Source organism: Plectropomus leopardus, chromosome 9 (genome assembly GCF_026936395.1).
Source record: "Plectropomus leopardus strain MGB_pleo_1.0 chromosome 9, ASM2693639v1, whole genome shotgun sequence".
NCBI lineage: Eukaryota > Metazoa > Chordata > Actinopteri > Perciformes > Serranidae > Plectropomus > Plectropomus leopardus.
Window position 1 is genome coordinate 24,977,102 of NC_142184.1, and position 21,332 is coordinate 24,998,433.

The window sequence follows — 21,332 nt, forward strand, 5'->3', positions numbered from 1 at the left end:
ATTTTCCTCACAGGGAAAAACTGTTTTCTCTAAAAGACAGGTTTCGACCCTCCTCTCAGCTTGATAAAATCTGCTGCTTTTACTGTAAAGGGTTAAATAGAAATGAAAATAAGATTTTCACAAAGGTGCCACATAAACTAAAGCTGGCCCTAATCTGGTTTTCATTTTTCATTTTCGTTTGTCGAATTTTTTTTTTTTTTACTATTTGACTAAATATTTGCAAAACTAATGATACTCCAAACAGCCGCAGCTGAACCCTGTGTTTAGGGCTTACTAGTAGCTATATGTTGATATCATATGCCAAAATATCCAAAAGACAGTGACCATAGTAACATGTTCCGCAGTTGTATCAGCACCTAAAAAGTGTTTAATGTAAGCTGACCGTTAGTGGGATGGTGGCCATCAGACCATCTAACTGTAAGATAAATATAAATATATGTTATCTCAATAAGAACATACAGTTACGGCCATGGGATGCTGCTAACTATTTGCAAGAGCATCAAGAACACATTTATTTGCTTGCTAACATTGACAGCTTGAGCACTGAGGTGACATAAAATGTGTGATTTAAGTGTGAGATGGAAGAAAATAGACAAACAAACGAGTGCTACATATAGAAAGTCTATCTTCACGTAACATACAAAGATATAAAATGTCACAATATGGGCCATAATGTTGATTAATAAGTGATCTCTTGGAACACAAAAGCATATCAAAGCATATGGCTGCTATTTACCATAACTTATTAAGTATTTCACCACCTCACATGGCTTCCGTAATACTATTTATTTATGATTTTTATTAGTCATGGCATCCCCTTATAACTTATCTCTCGAGCAGATGAGGGCCCGTCCCTTTCTACCAATCAGAACAAGTTGTTCCACCCCTTCCTCTTCTTTTTTTTGGCCTGGCCATCTGTTTTTGTCATTCATAGCATGATTGCAAATTATATTCTTTAAATGATGTATTTGGTCAAAGTTTAAGTCATGCAGAGCTTATTTGTAGTAGATGCAACATTTTGACGTTGCACTTTTGAAAACTCTTGTAAACCTGTCTTTACAAACTTTCAGATTAAGTCATGTCAAGGTAAATTAACATGTTTGAGCTGTTTTGGCCATTATATAAAAGGTTTATCAAAACAAATGCCACTAATTTAACATTAAAATCACATTTTACCGTGTTGTACTATTTGAAGTTTGTGTAAAACCTTGTCTCACTGCCATGTGTTTATGCAAACTGTCTGTCTTCTTGTGCACTAAGAGAGGAAAGGGGTTTTGCATCAGTCATGCAGCTGGCATTTGCATAGTGTATGAAAAGATCATCTTTGGTTCCCCTTTCCATGTGGTTCAAATAAAAGGCTGTGTTGTTTTCAACAATGTGAGATAACTGTAGTACTAAATAAATTTAATGAACATCAAGGAAATTTAACTATTTGCTGTAGTCATTTGACAAGTACAATAGAAGTGGTGTTGTGGGATGTAATGGTGACAGCACATGTCAGCGGTGGTGTAAAATATGCCACACTCACTAGTTTGAGAACACCATTTTGTCCTATATCTAACATAGATTTTCCTTATTAAACAGAAAAATACAACTGAGCACCAATCCAAGTTTTTCTCTTTCACTGAGCTTAGACTAATGTTAGTTTAATTGTTAGTTTAATTTAACCCATTGTGAAACACATTTACTAATATGACAGAAACAGCATAATACTCACTAAAACTGTCTTAATCTTTTTGGTCATCTAGTTTGTACGTCTTGTTCCAACAACCACCAACTGTGGTTTTGTCAACTCTTAATTCACCACATTAGACGGAAGAAAATATGCTGGATCTACACGCTGTTTATTCTTGTGGTCTGTCTATGCAGTCCTGTGTCCTACAAATTACATTTATAGACCGAAATCACTGTGATGTTGCACTAACAAGAAAAGCCACTTCCGGGTAGAAAACTGGATGCTGTTTTAAATTGTGGAGATATGTAAACTGGGTAAACTTGTCTATTTCTGTTGTCGTTTTCAGTCATAACTGTAACACATGAAGATATAGAGTTACAAACAGTGGTCCAACCTATCCAATGTTTCGGTTGTGCTTATCGTGTGTTACTTTGCTAACATGTTTGATAAACCACATCTACCAGCATGTAAGCTAAGCAATATACTGCTGTGGATGGGGCCACAGCAAAACAGCTAACTGAGGAAGTGGTAGACTAGGAACTCTGCCATTCACTGAAATAAAATGGCTAATTTTATTTTTTGATATGACAGCTTCAAATCCCCATCGGTAGGGGCTGTCTTACAGCAAGGTGAAGCGGTATAAATATTCTCAATACAGCGTATACTTAAACTGAGGAGGGCCATTTTTTAAAGTTGCTTAAAACCAATCAATTAAGGCAGCATCGTTTGATAACATGTACAGTATGTGTCATGGCGGTTTTCACCTCGCAAATTATTGTAGATAAACATTGTGGTTTTGTCTATACACAACACATTTGAAACACAAATATGTTTTGAGGGAAATTACTAATTACATTTTAATTAACATAACGATTAAATATTGCTAATTAATGCATCTGGCAAGTTGCAAAAATGTTGATACAACATATCAAAAAAATGTTCACTGAAAACATATTTCTGTTATCGATAAAATGTTCAGAAATTGGCAAAATGTTCACTGACAAATGTATTTCAGTTTTTTATCCAGCAAAACATTATTTTTGTACCCATGAAACCATGATGTTTGTGCCAAATTTGTAGAAATTCCCTCATGGCCCTCTTGAGATATCACGTAAAAATATCTCTCATTTACACTGGCTTAAAGCTTGAGTTAGTAATTCGTCTAAAACAAGGAATGCATAATTTCCTATACTGCCTGACTTCATCGTGGGACTTCACTCACGATGTAATAAACTGGCTCATCATGACTATTAAATCATGTGTGTGGTCATCACATGGACTCTGAAACACCTGTTTAGATTATTTTTGCATGCTGATTTGTATATTCTTCAGCAAACATTTGCAGTTATCTGTCTATGACACCTCGTATACTCAGTGTAGCCATCACCACTGTGTCATAATCTAGAGGCTCACCCCACTGGAGTTCACATTTGGATTGGTAAAAAATAACTTCAACAATGAAACATTTTCTGGTTTCTTTATGTCTCTTGGGAATTTTTCTCCTTGCCTTGGCTATGTGCACGTCAGAGTTTCATCTTGAAGGAGATTACGTGTTGGGTGGACTTTTTGATATTCATCATGACAGTGCCCCTGTTTATCATGACAGACCAGAAGCCATCGACTGCTCCAGGTAAGAATGATAATAAATCTGAGAGTATATCTTCTGAGCACCTGATGTAACTGATGACAGATAAAACATTCAAGAGTTTTGCCTCAAAATCAAGTTAATGGATATTGCTAGTAGCACATATCCCCCTAAACAAATTGAATTAATTATCAAACTTCAAGTCCTTGTCCATGAAATCCTGTTTTAGATATCCTCGTCTGTGCAAAAAATTCACAAACATTAATATTTGAACTGTGAAACTTTTTCTCACATTCTCTCATTGTCTTCCTCTCTCCACAGCAAACCCTTAATTCATTCAAGTTATCGAAGGTTTCAGGTGATGAGATTCTCTGTAGAGGAAATCAATAACTCCACCAGCCTCCTGCCAAATGTATCTCTCGGCTATGAGATATTTGACCACTGCTCAGATACACACAATTTCCCAGATTTTTTCAACCTCATCTCCACCAATGGCTTGATCCAACCTTATGATGAACCACATAAGAATCTGTCCAAAGTGATAGCACTGGTCGGCACTTACACAAGCCCTAAAGCCCTGACTGTAGCACCTCTCTTCATGATGAATCTAATTCCTATGGTAAATTTCCCAACTATTGTATTATAACCTATTCTTACTTGTTAGTTCAAGTAAAAACATTTTACACAATTAAAGAAAAAAAATACATAAAACAGCTCTTAAATCTTGAGAATTTATAGCCACTGAAAATAATTTCAATTTTCTATTACTCTTTAAACAGGTTGCTTATGGAGCTGCTACTTCTGTCCTGTCAAGAAAACAGAATTTTCCCTCATTCCTACGTACAGTGCATCCCAGTCAAAATGTCATGGAAGTGATTGTTAAGCTTGTGCAGTACTTTAATTGGCGCTGGGTTTCTTTCCTTTACATTGATGATGACTATGGCAAAGATGGCCAGGACTTGTTCATTAAGAGGATTAAGGACACTGAGATCTGCCTTGCATACACCAAAAGCCTGAATCAATTTACAGATCACTCTCAAATATTCAAACAGACAGAGGCACATAAGATAGGTGTCATAATTGTTTTTGCTCCTGAATGGACTGCTGAGGCTCTAATTGAGGCAGCAATAAAACTAAATGTCACCAACAAAGTGTGGATTGCTGGAGATGGATGGTCCTTAAACAAGAAGCTCCCCAAGAAAAAAGGCATCAGAAACATTGGAACTGTACTCGGGGTGTCTCAACCAAGAATGACAATACCTGGTTTCACTGATTTCATTCATTCTTCCAGAAGCCAAACTCATTGTGAAAAGGCAGAACAAAACATGCTTTGTAATCAGGTTTACAACTGCAGCAGCCTGAGTGCAAAAGATGTCATCGCTGCAGACCCATCTTTTAATTTTCCTGTTCATGCTGCTGTATACGCCATCGCTCATGCCTTACACAATGTCTTGCAATGTGGAGCCGGCAGATGTAATACCAACATTACAGTGTACCCACACATGGTAAGTCTAACAATAATTTGAGAATTTATTTTTCTCAGATTTTTGGATGTTCATGTTCCTGACAAGTTTTTATTACAGAAAAGTCTATTTGAAAGTGACCAATCATAGCACAAAATACTCTTCTGTTTTGTTATTGCATATAACAAATGTAAACAAAGGCCCAGTCCCATTTCATGTTTTTGTCTCTACCCCTCATTTTTGAGCGCCACTTTGCTCCTTAGAACACAGTGAAATGGGACAACCCTGTAAGACCCTGACACCTCATCAGTATGCTGTCATTTATGTAAACAGATGTGACAAGTGATGCCAAATAGTGCGAAGATGTCGTCTTCTGCTGTGGTGATTTGGCGTGCGAGGGCTACAGACAACCTTCTGTGGTTGTCAGGGTGGTTGCCATTGGTTCACAACCTGACTTTCACGCGATCATTCGAAGAAACAAGTCACTACTTGTCACTGCTACATGGAATTGTGTCAAAATGCGGGACTTTTATGCTTGTTATTAAAAAAAAAAAGAACCATGATACATTGAAACAACATTAAACTATGATATTACCACTGTTATATTAGTATATTAAGAAAATACATTTGTGGTTTACTTTCGTTGCTAATGCAGCCATCTTGCCAATGATTTGTCATGACACTCAGTTTAAAGTGTGTCTGAAAAATCTCTGTTTGGAGGGCCATGTAGCCCTAACACTCCCCCCAATCCCTCTATCCCAACAAGAACTGGTACAACCTACCACTGGATGTGATTATGCAAAACAGAGGGGTAGGGCTAAATGGTACAGTCAAAGGGTGCATTGGGAATGGTCCAAAGTCTTGAAATCTTAACAATACAATAATGCTGATTTTTACCGATCAAACAACAGAAATCAGCAGACACATCTGCACACTCTGCTGATGGATCCAAGTTGGACACTTAAAATAGAGCAATGTTTCAGTGTCAAGGAGATCTTTGTAGAATGCCTTTATCCCATTAAATCTCTGGGAGGCTGAACATTTTCTGTAATTGAATTTACAGTTAACTACCTGCACAGTGTGCAAATGTTTTGTCTGATTTCTGCCTTTAGTAGTGAGTCAGTTGATCATGCACCTGCATGCTATCTACTCTTATTACCTTGAATCAAAACTTTCAGAGATAGATGAGAGTGTACAATCTAATAAGTCACACCTTAACAGCTCTGAAGAGGCATCACACTGCAGTTTCCCACTCCATAGGAATAATTTTAAAAACCCTTTTTAATAAAAATCTCTGATGTTCATGGTGAACACATTAAAGTTATCTGAATTTTGTGTATCAACAGGTTCTAGCAGAGCTGAAGAAGTCAAAGTTCACACTTTTAAACCAGAAAATTCAGTTTGATGAGAATGGTGACCCAAACTACGGATCCTATTCTGTAGTTTTCTGGAACCAAAGTGGTGATGCAGAGGAGGTTGGCTTTTATAATTTTCACCCACCGTTTGATTTCTTCATCAACGACAGTAAAATTCAGTGGCACACAAAGGGAGAAGTAAGTAGTTTTTTTGCAAAAAATTCAACCATGTCACAGGACACTCACTGATTCCAAATAAATTCACACCAATATGGCACAACCCGGACTTTCAAATGAAAAACAAACCTCTAATATTCAAATCATGGGGAAAAAAAAGATTTTGATATAATTTTAATAATGTTTGTTATTTTTTTCTGACATTTGCAGGGATGTCTAGATATAACACTCAATGCTGATTACCTATTTCAAACCTTGTTGAGAATTTTTAAATCAGTATAGGTCTAAATACTACCACCTTTCTATCATTTGCCTCCACCCCTTATTGCATTCTCTTGCATTTACATTTACTTTTCTGTCATATAATTCTCTCTTGTATAGGTGCCTTCTTCACTGTGTTCGCAAGAATGTCCTTCAGGATTTTACAGAAAGTATAACGGACTCCACAAATGCTGTTTCAACTGTGAAAAGTGTCAAAATGGAACTTATGTCAATAGCACAGGTATTGTAAGAGTCACTGTGTGTCACTATAAGTTAATTTAAACATCATGCAAAATTCATTTCCAGGCACTTTATAAATCATAGATAATGTATAAAAGTGGACAAAGACAAAAACATGTATATTTAATGTTGGTAATGATGCTAGGATATTTGTCTTTCAAATGTAGTGAAGTCAAAGTAATAATTTTCCAAAAATAATAACATGCAAGGAAAGAACAGATACTCAAAACATGTACTGATATTTTTTTAGATGCACTACTTAAGTGAATATACTTTATTACTGTCCCACCCTGGTGTTAGGCGCTAGGTGCACAAAGTTTTTCTACCACTGGAATCCATGTAATTTAAAGCTTTCTCAGTTCATGTTTTAAATGAGATTACATCTCTTGTCACTGTGCCCTGTGAATTATTTGGATATCCAGAAGGGATGCCATTACAGGCAAAATCAGGAAAATTGGTAAAAGCTATTTTATCATTCTGGATTTGATGGGAGCTAATTTCAGACTTTCCAGTTGACTAGATGCACACACCAGTTCAACTAGAGTAATATACAGTATAATGTGAATTGTTAATATTTCCTCCAGGGTTTATCACTGTAAATTGCCTTCTAAACTGTTTGGCCTGTATAACTCACAGAGGATTTTTTTTACATTGAACCTGAATTTAACTGACAGTCTGTCTTTTTCTCATGTAAAACAGATGATCCCTACAAGTGTATCAAGTGTAAGGAGACAGAATGGTCTGCAGTAGGAAGTACATCCTGCAGTCTGCGGGAGGTGGAGTACGTCCCATTCACAGACGGTGGGGCTATACTGATCATGGTCGGGGCCTGTGCGTTGGTGGGCCTCTCACTAGCCATGTCCGCTCTGTTTGCCATCAACTACAACACACCTGTTGTCAGATCTGCTGGGGGACCAATGTGCTTCTTAATTTTAGGCTGCCTCAGTCTGTGTAGTCTTAGTGTGTTCTTTTACTTTGGTAAGCCAACAACTTCATCTTGTATCTTAAGGTTCTTACCATTTCTCTTGTTCTACACTGTTTGTCTCGCATGCTTTGTTGTGCGCTCTTTTCAGATTGTTTGCATTTTTAAAATAGCTGCCAAGTTCAAAATGGTCAGCAGATGGTGGATGAAATATCACGGACAATGGCTGATCATCTCTATGGCATTTGTTACTCAGGCACTCTTACTTATAATTAGCAATGCTTGTGCACCCCCCAAACCCTACAATGAAACAATGTGGTACCCAGACAAAATCATTCTTGGTTGTGACATTAATTTCAAAACATCCTCAGGTGCTTTGGTTTTACTTTTATCTTTGTGTTTCCTTTGCTTTATTTTCTCCTACATGGGAAAAGACCTCCCAAAAAATTACAATGAGGCCAAAGCAATAACCTTCTGCCTGCTCCTGCTGATCCTCACCTGGATCATCTTTGCCACTGTGAACATACTTTACCGTGGCAAACACATCCTAACACTTAATGCTCTGGCAGTACTCGCCAGTCTTTACTGCTTTCTGTTGTTTTATTTCCTCCCAAAATGTTGCATCATCCTTTTTCAATCGCACAAAAACACACAAGAGTACTTCCAAGGTCTCATTCAGAGTTATACCAAAACAATCAGCCAGTAGCAGCTTCAAGTAAAAATAAGTAACTGTATACAGAAAAACTGACAAGCTGTAGGCTTTCTGAATACTTTCAATGAAATTATACTAATTTGGCTTTTACTGTAAAGGGTGAAAGAAGATGAGAGGAACTGATAAGATGTGACTGGCTATTAGGCTAATGTTAGAGGCAATCCAAAATCTCAATATGTATACATTGTTTTAAATAAATGTTTACATGGAGCTGCCTCTACTCCGGTTGACTTTTAGACTGAAACTTATACTAGTTATATTCAGTGTATACTGTTCTTTTATCATACTCCTAAATAATTTATTAGATCATGTTACTAATCAGCTTCAGATAATTAAGTGATACTTCAACATTTGGTAATTCTATTAAGCCCTGCACTGATTTACATATTTACATGTACAGCAGTTATATAACTGTAAGAGTGATGGAAAAAAAACATGAAATAAAACGTTTCAGATTTTCTTCCTGTTCAACTTTTGTAGTTGCTATAGCACTAATATCACCACATGAAAGCACCACTTTATTATGACACTGGCTACAAGCCAGACTCCCAGAACACCTTGAATATACGAAGTAGCATAATGATTTTATATTAAAGAGATTAAAGTCGGGGTGCAGAATGACAGTTTCTGTGCAGATGTATAGATTCTGATTTTGTAACATTTGTGCGCACAACTTTGTTCAAATATACATTTAACATTTACCTCATGTTCATGTCTGTAGTCTGCACAGATATCAACCTGCTGTCTGTGAACCCAATAGATACACATGTTGTAGCTCCGTATATGAATTCACCTCATCATGGTTGAAAGACAGCATTACACACAAGCTGACACCAGATTTTGTGAAGCTATTCATAAAATGTCATTGAGTTTGTGAGTTTGTTTGTGTGTGTGTGTGTGTGTGTGTGTGTGTGTGTGTGTGTGTGTGTGTGTGTGTGTGTGGGTGTGGGTGTGTGTGTGTGTGTGTGTGTGTGTGTGTGTGTGTGTGTGTGCGTGCGTGTGCGTGTGCGTGTGCGTGTGCGTGTGTTGCACATGTTTTGGTACCTTGATTTTGAATCAGGCAGACATTAACCGTCCATCCGGATAGAAATGTTTGTGTTATCTTCGCCGTGCCATTTCTCCTTTGGACCAATTTCATCACACAAGATGTAGATTATCAACACTAGAAGTGGATAAAAAAGCAGAAATAGAAAATATTATAATTTCAGTGTCATTAAGACATTATTACAAACACACAATGAAATGGATGGCTTATCATTTCTTCACTGAACACAGGAATTCTTGGAAAGTATACCTTGAAAAAACCTTGCAAAACGCTAAAATTTTCATGTCTGATCTTAAAATTACAGAAGATAATCCCAATGGGCTTTAATAATAATAATAATAATCATAATAATAATAATAATAATAATAATAATAATAATAGCATTTGATTTATTCATGATCCTTTTTATTTTAGCACAGATGAAGCTTCAAGTCCTACAGATTTATGATATTACAGTTTTTTCAAGCTGTATCCTCCTAAAGAACCTCTTAATACTAATTCTACTTATTGTTCTGTTATATTGTTCTTTTTTGTGCTTAACAGTTGTATCAGCAGTGAAAAAGTGTTATCTGTGTGAGCTGGCTGTAAGTGGAAAACATGGCCATCAGATTGTCTTACTTTATTGGTCAATTAAGCACATAAAGCCACATAAAGATTTATATTAATATGTGACACTAAGCATTAATATAGTGACCCTACTTTCCCGGCCTCTGTGGCCTTGTTCAACAATGTTGTAGACATTAAAACTTATATTGCTGTTATAGTCTATGTACAATTATATTTTGTACATTGTACATTACATTTACATTTTGAAATCTTATTTGATTATATTATACTAACCTGCCTCAGAGCATTCTGTATTAATCCATGTAGAGTTAAAGAGTTCTGTTAAACCTGCACTGATTTACATATTGACATCTACAGCACTTATACAACAGAAGGGGAGCGAATCAATAACAACATAAAATGAAGCTGCCCTTTTTCCAAATTGTTTGCATATTCAAAGTAGCTGCCACATTCAAAATGGTCAGCAGCTGGTTGATGAAATATCATGTACAATGGCTGATCACCTCTGTGGCATTTGTTACTCAGGCACTCTTACTTATTATTGGCTATACTTGTGCCCCCACCAAGCCCTCCAATGAAATATTTTGGTACCAAGTCAAAATCATTCTTGGTTGTGACATTAATGTCAAAGCATCCTCTGGTCCTGTGGTTTTACTTCTAATTTTGTGATCCCTTTGCTTTATTTTCTCATATATGAGAAAATACCTCAAGACCCAAAAAATTATAGTGAAGTCAAGGCAATAACCTTCTGCCTGCTCCTGCTGATCCTCACCTAGATCATCTTTGCCACTGTGAACATACTTTCCCGTGGCAAACACATCCAGATGCTTAATGCTCTGGCAGTAATCTCCAACCTTTACTCTTTTCTGTTGTTTTATTTTCTCTCAAAATGTTGAATCATCATGTTGGCCGTCCAGCTAACAGCTACTTTGCTGCACTGCATGATTTGGATTTGGATGCTAACTATCTATTTGTCTGCATTAGAAAGTGAGTTAACGTTAACTAATGTTATAGGACTACAATATTACAATATATTTTACATATCAGTGATTCTGGATTTTTTTAGGCACCAGGGGGCATTTAATTTATAAATTGGACCACTGAAATTATAAATGTATTGTTTATCAGACCACAACTGTTCTTCCACTTTGCTCCCTGCCACTCAGAGATTAACGCAAGTTTGCCTTGACGCAGGTGGACTACACCTCAGGAGACAGACCTTCAGTCAGAAAATATATGTAACTGAAACACAGCAAAGACTCTGTGATTGGAGCTGAAGAGGGATGCAGCAGTCTGTGGGGAGAAGTTTGGCTTTCTATTAGAAAGGGATTTCTTGGCCAAGGTTAATCACATCAGCCCAAGTCTTTTACATAGAAATCAGTCCACAGGCTTTTACAGGCAACTGAGAAAGTCGGGGAAGGTCTTAGGCTTTAAAATATGTTATAATCCAATCAATTATTGGCAATAAAAATAAATAAATACATGTAAAAGGTTGAATACAGAGCCCTCAAATCTAAAAACCTGGACTCCTTTAAGTCTAGCTTGGCAAACTTGCATAATGTAAGTTCAAATCTTTTCAAGTTTTAGTCATTATAAAAAAGGGTGTAATGACTAAAAACACTATTGATTTAGCAAGTCCATATGTATTTGTGTCTTACTGATTACAACTGTCTTGCAGTTTTTAATGTTGTTTTTGTCCTCCCATTCCCTGTGGCTGCTAAAAGGGAAGCTGTTTTGCATCTTTCATGCAGCTGGTATTTGCATAATAAAGATAATCTTTGGCTCCCCTTTTCATGTGGTTCAAATAAATGACAGTGTTGTTTATAAAACTGTGATATAACTGTAATAGTAATGAATACTTTATAGATCAAAATAAAGACTCAACATTAACTGAGCTAAAGAAAATAAGATTCATTGGAACATGTTAAGATAACAGGTTTACCCAACAACCTTTTGCTCATATTGACAACAGCAGTTTAACAAAATTCTATCCTGCATTTTCCAATACGGATTAATTTTGTGATATGGACTCTTATATCCTATCCACACATTACTCTCTCACATTTATCCAAAATGAAATATCCAAAGACATACACGACACACTCCGTAAATGATAGTGGTTGCAAGTTGAGGATGTTGTCAATTTCTTTAATGTCACACATATAGTTACACTGTTTTAACTTTTGCTTTTCTTGCCAGGCATTCAGCAACAAAAAGCACTGTCATTGCCATGATGTGCACTTTTTTTTAATCTTCAATGTGCCAACATTCTTGCCTATTCTTGTAATGTTGTAATGCTCTTCTGCATCACCAAGAAGAGACAGATCAATGAAAAAAGTTTACACAAGCGCTGCATACATTGACACTGCAGCTGTACTGGTGACAGGCAAATACTGCAGTTTATCTAAAAAGTGTTTTGGGATTGTATTGCTTTAGACAAATGCAGAAGTTTAAAGGCAAATCTTTTGATCATCCACTATGAACTTCAGCTGTATTGATACCTCATGTAAAGCATTAATTCCTTGTAATTTTAATATACTTGATAAAACCAGTAATCATTATTGTACACCATCTGATGGGATATGCTGATTTAAAAAAATGCTAAAGCAGATACAATTTTAAATTTATCAAGCGCAGGTAGTGGGAACTAGCAGGGGTCAGAAAATTCATTTTCTCAAAAGCTGGACAGTGCCATAAAAACATAGCCTGAAAAATACAAATTTTAAAGGAAAAGCAGCTAAAATTTTGATCTGGGCCTAAGGTGTCACAACACTTGATTTTCCTAAAGGAGACTAAAACCAATAATGGCCACTGTTAGCTGTACTTGTTTAAATCTGGGCTGCAAAGGTCAATGAAAAAAAAATCCAAATGTTCTAACAGAGGAAAGTTTAACGTTAATAAATTTCTCATTTTTCATTCTTTATGTCTATGGGGAAAAAAGTCTAAAACTGGAATGTGTTTTTTCGGTAAGGGACATGCAATTTCAGTTTTGTAAGTTTTATTTACAGTGGAAGAAATAAAACTTGTGTGCTAATGGCTGTGGAAACTTGTGTTTGTACATCACAGGGACTCTGTGCAGCTGTTTTATTATTTTTGCATACTGATTTGTGTATTCTCTTGCAAATTCTTTTTTTTTTTTTTTTTTAAACACCTAATGCATTCAGTGTAACCGTCACCAGTGTGTCATAACATAGCAACGGCAGAGGTTAACCCCATTAGAGTTCATTTATAACTACAAAGATGAAACATTTTCTGGTTTCTTTGTGCCTCCTAGAAATTTTTATCCATGCCTTGGCTATATGCATCTCAGAGTTTCATCTTGATGGAGATTATTTGTTAGGTGGAGTTTTTGATGTTCATCATAGTGATCCTGTTTATCGTGGCAGACCAACAACCACTGACTGCGCCAGGTGAGTCTTAAAATAAATCTGAGAGAATAACACTTGAAAGTAATGAAGAGTACCTGTTACCAGATTATGTTATAAAGAGCTTTGCCTCAAACATCAGGTCAGCATATACTACAGTTAGGTCCAGAAGTATTTAGACAGTGACAGAATTTTTATTATTTCACCTTTACACATCACCACATGGATTTAAAATAAAACAATTAAGTTGAAATGAAAGTGTACACTTATAGCTTTAGTTTAAGGGCTTTCACAAAAATATGTCATGTACCAGTTAGGAATTACAGACATTTAAAGCATAGTACCTCCATTCTCAGGGGTTCAAAAGTATTTGGACAGGGTGACATAACTTCAAATTTAACCATAAATTTTATTACTTAGACGAAAATCCTTTGCAGTCAATGACTGCCTGCAGTCGGAGCCCATGGACATCATCAAATTTGTAGTTTCCTCCCTGGAGGTGCTTTGCCAGGCCTTCACTGCAGCTGTCTTCAGTTGCTCTTTGTTTGTGGGTCTTTCTGCTTTCAGTTTTGTTTTAGTAACTGTAAAGCATGCTCTATTGGGTTGAGGTCAGGTGACTGACTTGGCCATTGGAGAATATTCCATTTTTTTGCCTTCAAAAAATCTTAAATTGCTTTGCTGTGTGTTAAAGGTCATTATCCATCTGCACAATGAAGCGCCGCCCTATCAGTTTTCTGGCATTTGGTTGAATATGAGCAGAGAGTATAGCCCAAAATACCTCGGAATTCATCTCGCTACTTCAGTCAGAAGTCACATCATCAATGAACACTAGTGAGCCTGTTCCACTGGCAGCCATACAGGCCCATGCCATGACACTGCCTCAACCATGTTTGACAGATGATGGTGTGCTTTGAATCCTTTCCTTCTCCATACTTTTCTCTTCCCATCATTCTAATATAAGTTTATTTTTGTTTTATCTGTCCAAAGAAATCGATTCCAGAACATTTGAGGCTTTTTTAGATGTTTTCTGGCAAAGTCTAATCTGGCTTTACTGTTCTTGGATGTTACCAGTGGTATGCACCTTGTTGTAAATCCTCTGTATTTACATTCATGAAGGCGTCTCTTGATTGTAGATTTTGACAATGATATGCCTACCCTCTCCAGAGTATTCCTGACCTCTGCTAATGTTGTGAAGGGGTTTTTCTTCACCAAGGAAAGGATTCTGCAATCATCCACTTTTGTTGATTTCTGTGGTCTTTCAGGCCTTTTGATGTTGTCAAGCTCACAAGTGCTTTGTTTCTTTTTAAGAATATACCAAACTGTTGATTTGGCCACACTTAAGGTTTGTGCCATCTCTCTTACAGTCCTGTGTTGTTCTTTCAGCCTAATGATGGCCTCCTTCATTTGCATAGAGATCTCCCTGTAATTCATATTGGTAGCTCCTGTCAAACCAAATGCTAAAACACTACCGAATATCAACTCCAGACCTTTTATATGCTTCATTTGTCTTGAGGTAACGAGGGAATGGACCGCAACTGACTAATTAATTTCTTATCAGTCAATTGTCCAAATACTTTCGATCCCTTGAAAATGATGGCATTCTGCTACAAATGGCTGAAAGTCCTACATAGTAAATGCCATATTTTTGTGAAACATCTCAAAATAAAGCTTTAAGTCTAAACTTCTATCACATATTGATTGTTAAATTTCAGCTCCATTGTGGTGGTGTACAAGAACAAAATTATAAAAACTAAATACATTTCCCACAAAACCAATTGAATTAATTGCTATATTATGAACATAAAGTCTTTGTCCAGTGAAACCCAGCTTTAGATATTCATGTCTGTATGGACTTTACAAAGTTGTAGCATTATACTTGAACTATGAAACTATTTCTCACATTCTCTCACTGTCCGTCCTCTGTCCACAGTAAACCAATACTTATATCAAGTTATCGAAGGTTTCAGGTGATGAGATTCTCTGTAGAGGAAATCAATAACTCCACCAGCCTCCTGCCAAATGTATCTCTCGGCTATGAGATATTTGACCACTGCTCAGATACACACAATTTCCCAGATTTTTTCAACCTCATCTCCACCAATGGCTTGATCCAACCTTATGATGAACCACATAAGAATCTGTCCAAAGTGATAGCACTGGTGGGTGCTTCCACAAGTACTGAGGCACGGACTGTAGCACCTCTCTTCATGATGAATCTCATTCCTATGGTAAATTCCCCACCTATTGTATTATAACATATTTTTATGAGATTCATTAGTAAAAAAAAAAAAATAGAAACGCATTTTTAAAAATGTAATCTGATTTTAACTAATGAGAATTTTCCACTGAAAAATAATGAGAACTTCTCTTTAACAGGTGAGTTATGCTGCTACCAGTTCAATCTTTTCAAGAAAACAGCATTTTCCCTCATTCCTACGAACAGTGCATACCAATAAAGATGTCATAGAAGCGATTGTTAACATTATGCAACATTTCAACTGGCGCTGGATTGCTTTCCTTTACATTGATGGGGATTACGGCATTGACGGACTGCAACTGCTAATAGAAAAGATCAAGGACACTGAGATCTGCCTTGCATACACCAAAAGCCTGAATCCATTTTCAGATCACTCTCAAATATTCAAACAAATAGAAGCACAGAGGATAGGTGTCATCATTGTTTTTGCTCCTGAATTTACTGCTGAACCTCTCATTGAGGCAGCAATAAAACTAAATGTCACCAACAAAGTGTGGATTGCAGTGGATGCATGGTCCTTAAACAAGAAGCTCCCCAAGAAAAAAGGAATCAGAAACATTGGAACTGTAATTGGGGTTGCTGACACACGAGTTAAAATACCTGGTTTCACTGATTTCATTCATTCTTCCAGAAGCCAAACTCATTGTGAAAAGGCAGAACAAAACATGCTTTGTAATCAGGTTTGCAACTGCAGCAGCCTGAGTGCAAAAGATGTCATCGCTGCAGACCCATCTTTTAATTTTCCTGTTCATGCTGCTGTATACGCCATCGCTCATGCCTTACACAATGTCTTGCAATGTGGAGCCGGCAGATGTAATACCAACATTACAGTGTACCCACACATGGTAAGTATACTGATAATGCTAATAATTCATTTAATTTTTTTCACTATCTAATTTTTGTAATTTCATGCTCTTGACGAAATTGTCTGTAAGACAAACCTATTTGAAAGTGGCAAATCATGACATGAAATACTAGTCTGTTTTTTTCTATAAATAGGCTAGTATAGCAGAAGGGCGATGGCTGGGTCAAACCAGCCCTGAACTTTTATCAAAGAGACCAGCTTTCATGTCCCTTGTGACACCAACAGTCAACGTAGATTTATTTTAACAACGTGAAGTAGTATGATGATGTAGGTCACATGACGTATATTACATGATTGATTTCATATGACGTATGTGTTATGTCTTGTGACATTGGTTACCTTATCTATGGACTAACTTATTTTAAGCCAAACTATGATCTTTTTTCTGAATCTAATCAAAAAGTTTTGTTGCCAAAACCTAACCATGCAGTTTCAGTGTGTCCGTGTAGTTTCACAAGACTACCCAAGTATTTTAAACTGCAATCGTTAACAGTCATACACAAACCAAAGTTTTTGTTGGTTATATTCTGGGGTTGAATATATTTGTATGTGTTGGAGGACTTGATTGTTTTACTGTGATTAACACAGTGCGCAAATATCTTGTCTGATTTCTACCTTAAGTATTGAATTGGTTGATCCTGCAACTTGATGTGCATGCTATTATATTACATCTACTTTTATTAGGCTCACTTGAAATTAACTGCGATTCTACTGAAAAGTGGACTAGATCAAAAAGCCACGGAAGAGTTGAACAGTTTTCAGCAGCTTTCAGTCTGTACAGGAAATCACAGAAACACCTACATCCCGTTAGATCTGATTCCAGTTTATCTGTACAGATAAAATTTGACGTCATAACACCCCACTTACCAGAATTCTTTATGCTGCTAAGTATTTGAATAATTAAAACAGTGCAATGAAAATGTACAATAGAGTATGTATAGTATGATCTGTAATATGAATGTATTTTATCTGTCTGACTACTAAAAGTCATCATTGGCTACAACATGTATTAGGTTAACAGAATAATCCCTCAAATCAGACAAAATCTAAATATGTGCAATTCAACAAAAAATCAAAAGTTTACATTAAACTCAAAAATCTGCTGTTAGATCAGATATGAGCCAGGAATCTCCCATCATGCTTTGGGTCTTGCAGTTGATTGGGAGAAACTGCAGCGCCTGGCTATAAAAACAAAGACAGACACAAATCTAACCAGCATGCACTGTGTGCCAATGTCCTAAGGGGTGGGGGGGGGGCATCACCCTGGAAAATTATCTGATCAACACTTCTGATGAACACAAGGAAGTAATCTGAAAGTTGTGCACCCACAACAGGTTCTGGCAGAGCTGAAGAAGTCAAAGTTCACACTTTTAAACCAGACAATTCAGTTTGACGAGAATGGCGACCCCATCTATCGATCGTATTCTGTGGTTTTCTGGAACGAAAGTGGTGATGCAGAGGAAGTCGGCTTTTATGATTTTCACCCACCATTTGATTTCTCCATCAACGACAGCAAAATTCAGTGGCACACAAAGGGAGAAGTAAGTTCTCTATGTTGATTTTAAAACATAGTTAGTGGTTTTCCCAATTCTGCAGGGATGTGTGTGTTTTGGGGGGTGGGGTGCACATCTGTACAAATATATGTTTAGAAATAGCAGTGACAGGGGCAACACACAATCATTAACATTAACCAAATGTGGTTGTTCATGGTGTAATTTGCAGGGACATCTTATCATACTACTTCATGTTGATCAGGCTACATATTATACACCCTGTTTAGGGTTTTTCAAAGCTGTATAAGTCTAGATACTGCCCTGTCTACATCACTTGCCACCAACGCATCTGGAATTTGCTTACGTTTACTTTTCTGCTAAATAATTCTCTCTTGTACAGGTGCCTACTTCACTGTGTTCCCAAGAATGTCCTGCGGGATTTGCAAGAAAGTATAACGGACTCCATGAATGCTGCTTCAAATGTGAAATATGTCAGCATGGATTTTATGTCAACAGCACAAGTAAGTTTCTTTTTTTCTGGCTTTGATCTGAGTTAATTTCCAATTGCTCAGCTTTTTTATGGCTTAAAGGGTAGCACAGTCATTTCATGTTGATTTAACAGAGGCAGGCTTCCATGTTAATTCTGAATATTGCACATGCCAATTCCACTACAATAACAAATCATTCGAATTGTTACAAATAGCTATAGGGTAAATGACAGTAAACAGTGGGCCAAAGACATTCTTGCTGTTAACTAAGCGTACGTGTATGCTTGATGGCTGTCACGCGTTTCAATGCATCAGTTTGGTGCTTCAGCTGTGCATGTCCTCAAAAATTAACACAACATGGATGCAAATGCAGTAAACAGCAGGGGCAGTGCAGAGCCAGAGCAGATGTGACAGAGTAAAAACAGCATTGGCCTGGGCACTCTTATGTACCCTCTAGAGGTGTTGGCCAGCAACACACAATGCGTACAGGCAAGTATATATATAAAAAAATGCTCATGATGCAGCTAGACCCATATGTAAACGCAAGGTTAAACAACATTATGACTCCGACCTAAAGCAAGTTTGCCATAAAGTAAAAGCTAATTTTAGGAAAACTTACAGTATCACATATAAAATGTCTAATACTGCTTTCTGAACTGTTTGAGCTCTCTTTACCCAAAGGGGATTTATAATGGAAATATCATGTTCAGTGGGGGCTTATCTCTGCAGCATTTGTTACTAAGATACTCTTACTTGTTATCTGCCAAACTGAAACCTGAAATTGAACCTTAACTTTATTGACAATCTGTCTTTCTCTCATTCATAACAGATGATCCCTACAAGTGTATCAAGTGTAAGGAGACAGAATGGTCTGCAGTAGGAAGTACATCCTGCAGTCTGCGGGAGGTGGAGCACGTCCCATTCACAGACGGTGGGGCTATACTGATCATGGTCGGGGCCTGTGCGTTGGTGGGCCTCTCACTAGCCATGTCCGCTCTGTTTGCCATCAACTACAACACACCTGTTGTCAGATCTGCTGGGGGACCAATGTGCTTCTTAATTTTAGGCTGCCTCAGTCTGTGTAGTCTTAGTGTGTTCTTTTACTTTGGTAAGCCAACAACTTCATCTTGTATCTTAAGGTTCTTACCATTTCTCTTGTTCTACACTGTTTGTCTCGCATGCTTTGTTGTGCGCTCTTTTCAGATTGTTTGCATTTTTAAAATAGCTGCCAAGTTCAAAATGGTCAGCAGATGGTGGATGAAATATCACAGACAATGGCTGATCATCTCTATGGCATTTGTTACTCAGGCACTCTTACTTATAATTAGCAATGCTTGTGCACCCCCCAAACCCTCCAATGAAACAATGTGGTACCCAGACAAAATCATTCTTGGTTGTGACATTAATTTCAAAATATCCTCAGGTGCTTTGGTTTTACTTTTATCTTTTTTCATCCTTTGCTTTATTTTCTCCTACATGGGAAAAGACCTCCCAAAAAATTACAATGAGGCCAAAGCAATAACCTTCTGCCTGCTCCTGCTGATCCTCACCTGGATCATCTTTGCAACTGTGAACATACTTTACCGTGGCAAACACATCCTAACACTTAATGCTCTGGCAGTACTCGCCAGTCTTTACTGCTTTCTGTTGTTTTATTTCCTCCCAAAATGTTGCATCATCCTTTTTCAATCGCACAAAAACACACAAGAGTACTTCCAAGGTCTCATTCAGAGTTATACCAAAACAATCAGCCAGTAGCAGCTTCAAGTAAAAATAAGTAACTGTATACAGAAAAACTGACAAGCTGTAGGCTTTCTGAATACTTTCAATGAAATTATACTAATTTGGCTTTTTAGAGTAGATGGTCAAAATAAGAATATAGTAGTTTAAATCTTTGTCTCTGTTTTGTAGTAGTTTAATTATATTACAGATATTTTTGATGAGTAATCCTTTCAAATAAAATAATTTAAATTGTACATGCTTTCTAAAATAACTTAATTTACTTCATGGACACATTGCCAGGAGTTTAAGTCTCCCCTGAAATGTAAATTAATATCATGGATTACAGTTACATTACAGTTATATTCAATGTACAATACACTTTTAACATATACTTTTCTATCATATTTTATCATATGTTACTAACCAGCTTCAGGATGTTCAGGGTTTAGCCACATAAATTTAATTCTGTTAAACACTGCACTGATTTTCATATGTACATGTACAACAGAAATAAAACACTAAAATGGATTCAATAAAAACATGAACTAAAATGTATGATTTCCTTTCTGTTCAACAGTCTTTTAAAGTTGCTATGATACTAATGTGACCACATGAAGGTGCCACTTCACTGTGACAGTCTCTACAGACCAGACTACAGGCACACCTTGAACATATTGTGTAACATAAGTTTAACAAATGTGGAGTGAATGTTTCCACATCTGTCTCAGGATGACACTTTTTTGGTATCAGTTTCCTTTCAGCAATTGTACACTATTGTTTCAGTAGACACAGTCACTATTTGGTTTGTACTCGGCAGATGTATCAGCATTGAAAAAAATGTTAATCGTGTAACCTGATGTGGGTGGGTGGGTGGCCATCAGATAACTTAACTGTATTGGTCAGGCACAAAAGGAAATTAAATGTCACAGTATTGGTCCCACTGTTCATTAACAAGTGATCTCTTGGAAGTTACATGCAAACATTTAACAGCAATGACTGCTATTCATCAAAACTTAACAATTTGCCAGTTGTAAGTCTGCACTGGGTTGTGTTTGGTTGTGTGTGTGTGTGTGTGTGTGTGTGTGTGTGTGTGTGGGTGTGTGTGCGTGTGTGTATGTGTGTGTGTACGTGCGTGTGCTG

At 36.9% G+C, this 21,332-nt stretch overlaps 2 protein-coding genes and 1 long non-coding RNA gene across 3 annotated transcripts in view; 2 read left to right on the plus strand and 1 right to left on the minus strand.

Moving 5' to 3' along the window:
* Positions 1 to 3,070: 3,070 nt before the first annotated feature.
* LOC121946998 (taste receptor type 1 member 1-like) lies at positions 3,071 to 8,844 on the plus strand. Its single transcript, XM_042491855.2, has 6 exons — positions 3,071 to 3,305; positions 3,582 to 3,879; positions 4,040 to 4,765; positions 6,070 to 6,276; positions 6,637 to 6,757; positions 7,456 to 8,844. Exons 1-6 carry the CDS (start codon positions 3,133 to 3,135, stop codon positions 8,382 to 8,384), a joined length of 2,454 nt encoding a protein of 817 aa, XP_042347789.1. The 5' UTR covers positions 3,071 to 3,132; the 3' UTR covers positions 8,385 to 8,844.
* Positions 8,845 to 13,228: 4,384 nt separating this feature from the next.
* On the plus strand, positions 13,229 to 21,315 carry LOC121947591 (taste receptor type 1 member 1-like). Its single transcript, XM_088082334.1, has 6 exons — positions 13,229 to 13,412; positions 15,298 to 15,595; positions 15,744 to 16,469; positions 17,824 to 18,030; positions 18,383 to 18,503; positions 19,300 to 21,315. Exons 1-6 carry the CDS (start codon positions 13,243 to 13,245, stop codon positions 20,226 to 20,228), a joined length of 2,451 nt encoding a protein of 816 aa, XP_087938460.1. The 5' UTR covers positions 13,229 to 13,242; the 3' UTR covers positions 20,229 to 21,315.
* LOC148188749 (uncharacterized) overlaps positions 16,544 to 21,332 on the minus strand; it is a 34,481-nt gene continuing 29,692 nt past the window's right edge. Inside the window, exon 4 of the long non-coding RNA XR_015777536.1 lies at positions 16,544 to 17,671. This is a non-coding gene — a long non-coding RNA (uncharacterized LOC148188749). The remainder of the gene's footprint in view (positions 17,672 to 21,332) is intronic.

What these genes read in the sequence shown, in the direction of transcription:
- LOC121946998 (XM_042491855.2), top strand. Translation starts at nt 3,133, where the DNA reads ATGAAACATTTTCTGGTTTCTTTATGTCTCTTGGGAATTTTTCTCCTT. An exon ending in AGTGGCACACAAAGGGAGAA is followed by an intron (nt 6,277 to 6,636) that starts GTAAGTAGTTTT and finishes TCTCTTGTATAG; the next exon opens with GTGCCTTCTTCACTGTGTTC. An exon ending in AACTTATGTCAATAGCACAG is followed by an intron (nt 6,758 to 7,455) that starts GTATTGTAAGAG and finishes CATGTAAAACAG; the next exon opens with ATGATCCCTACAAGTGTATC.
- LOC121947591 (XM_088082334.1), top strand. Translation starts at nt 13,243, where the DNA reads ATGAAACATTTTCTGGTTTCTTTGTGCCTCCTAGAAATTTTTATCCAT. An exon ending in ACAACCACTGACTGCGCCAG is followed by an intron (nt 13,413 to 15,297) that starts GTGAGTCTTAAA and finishes CTCTGTCCACAG; the next exon opens with TAAACCAATACTTATATCAA. An exon ending in TGATGAATCTCATTCCTATG is followed by an intron (nt 15,596 to 15,743) that starts GTAAATTCCCCA and finishes TCTCTTTAACAG; the next exon opens with GTGAGTTATGCTGCTACCAG.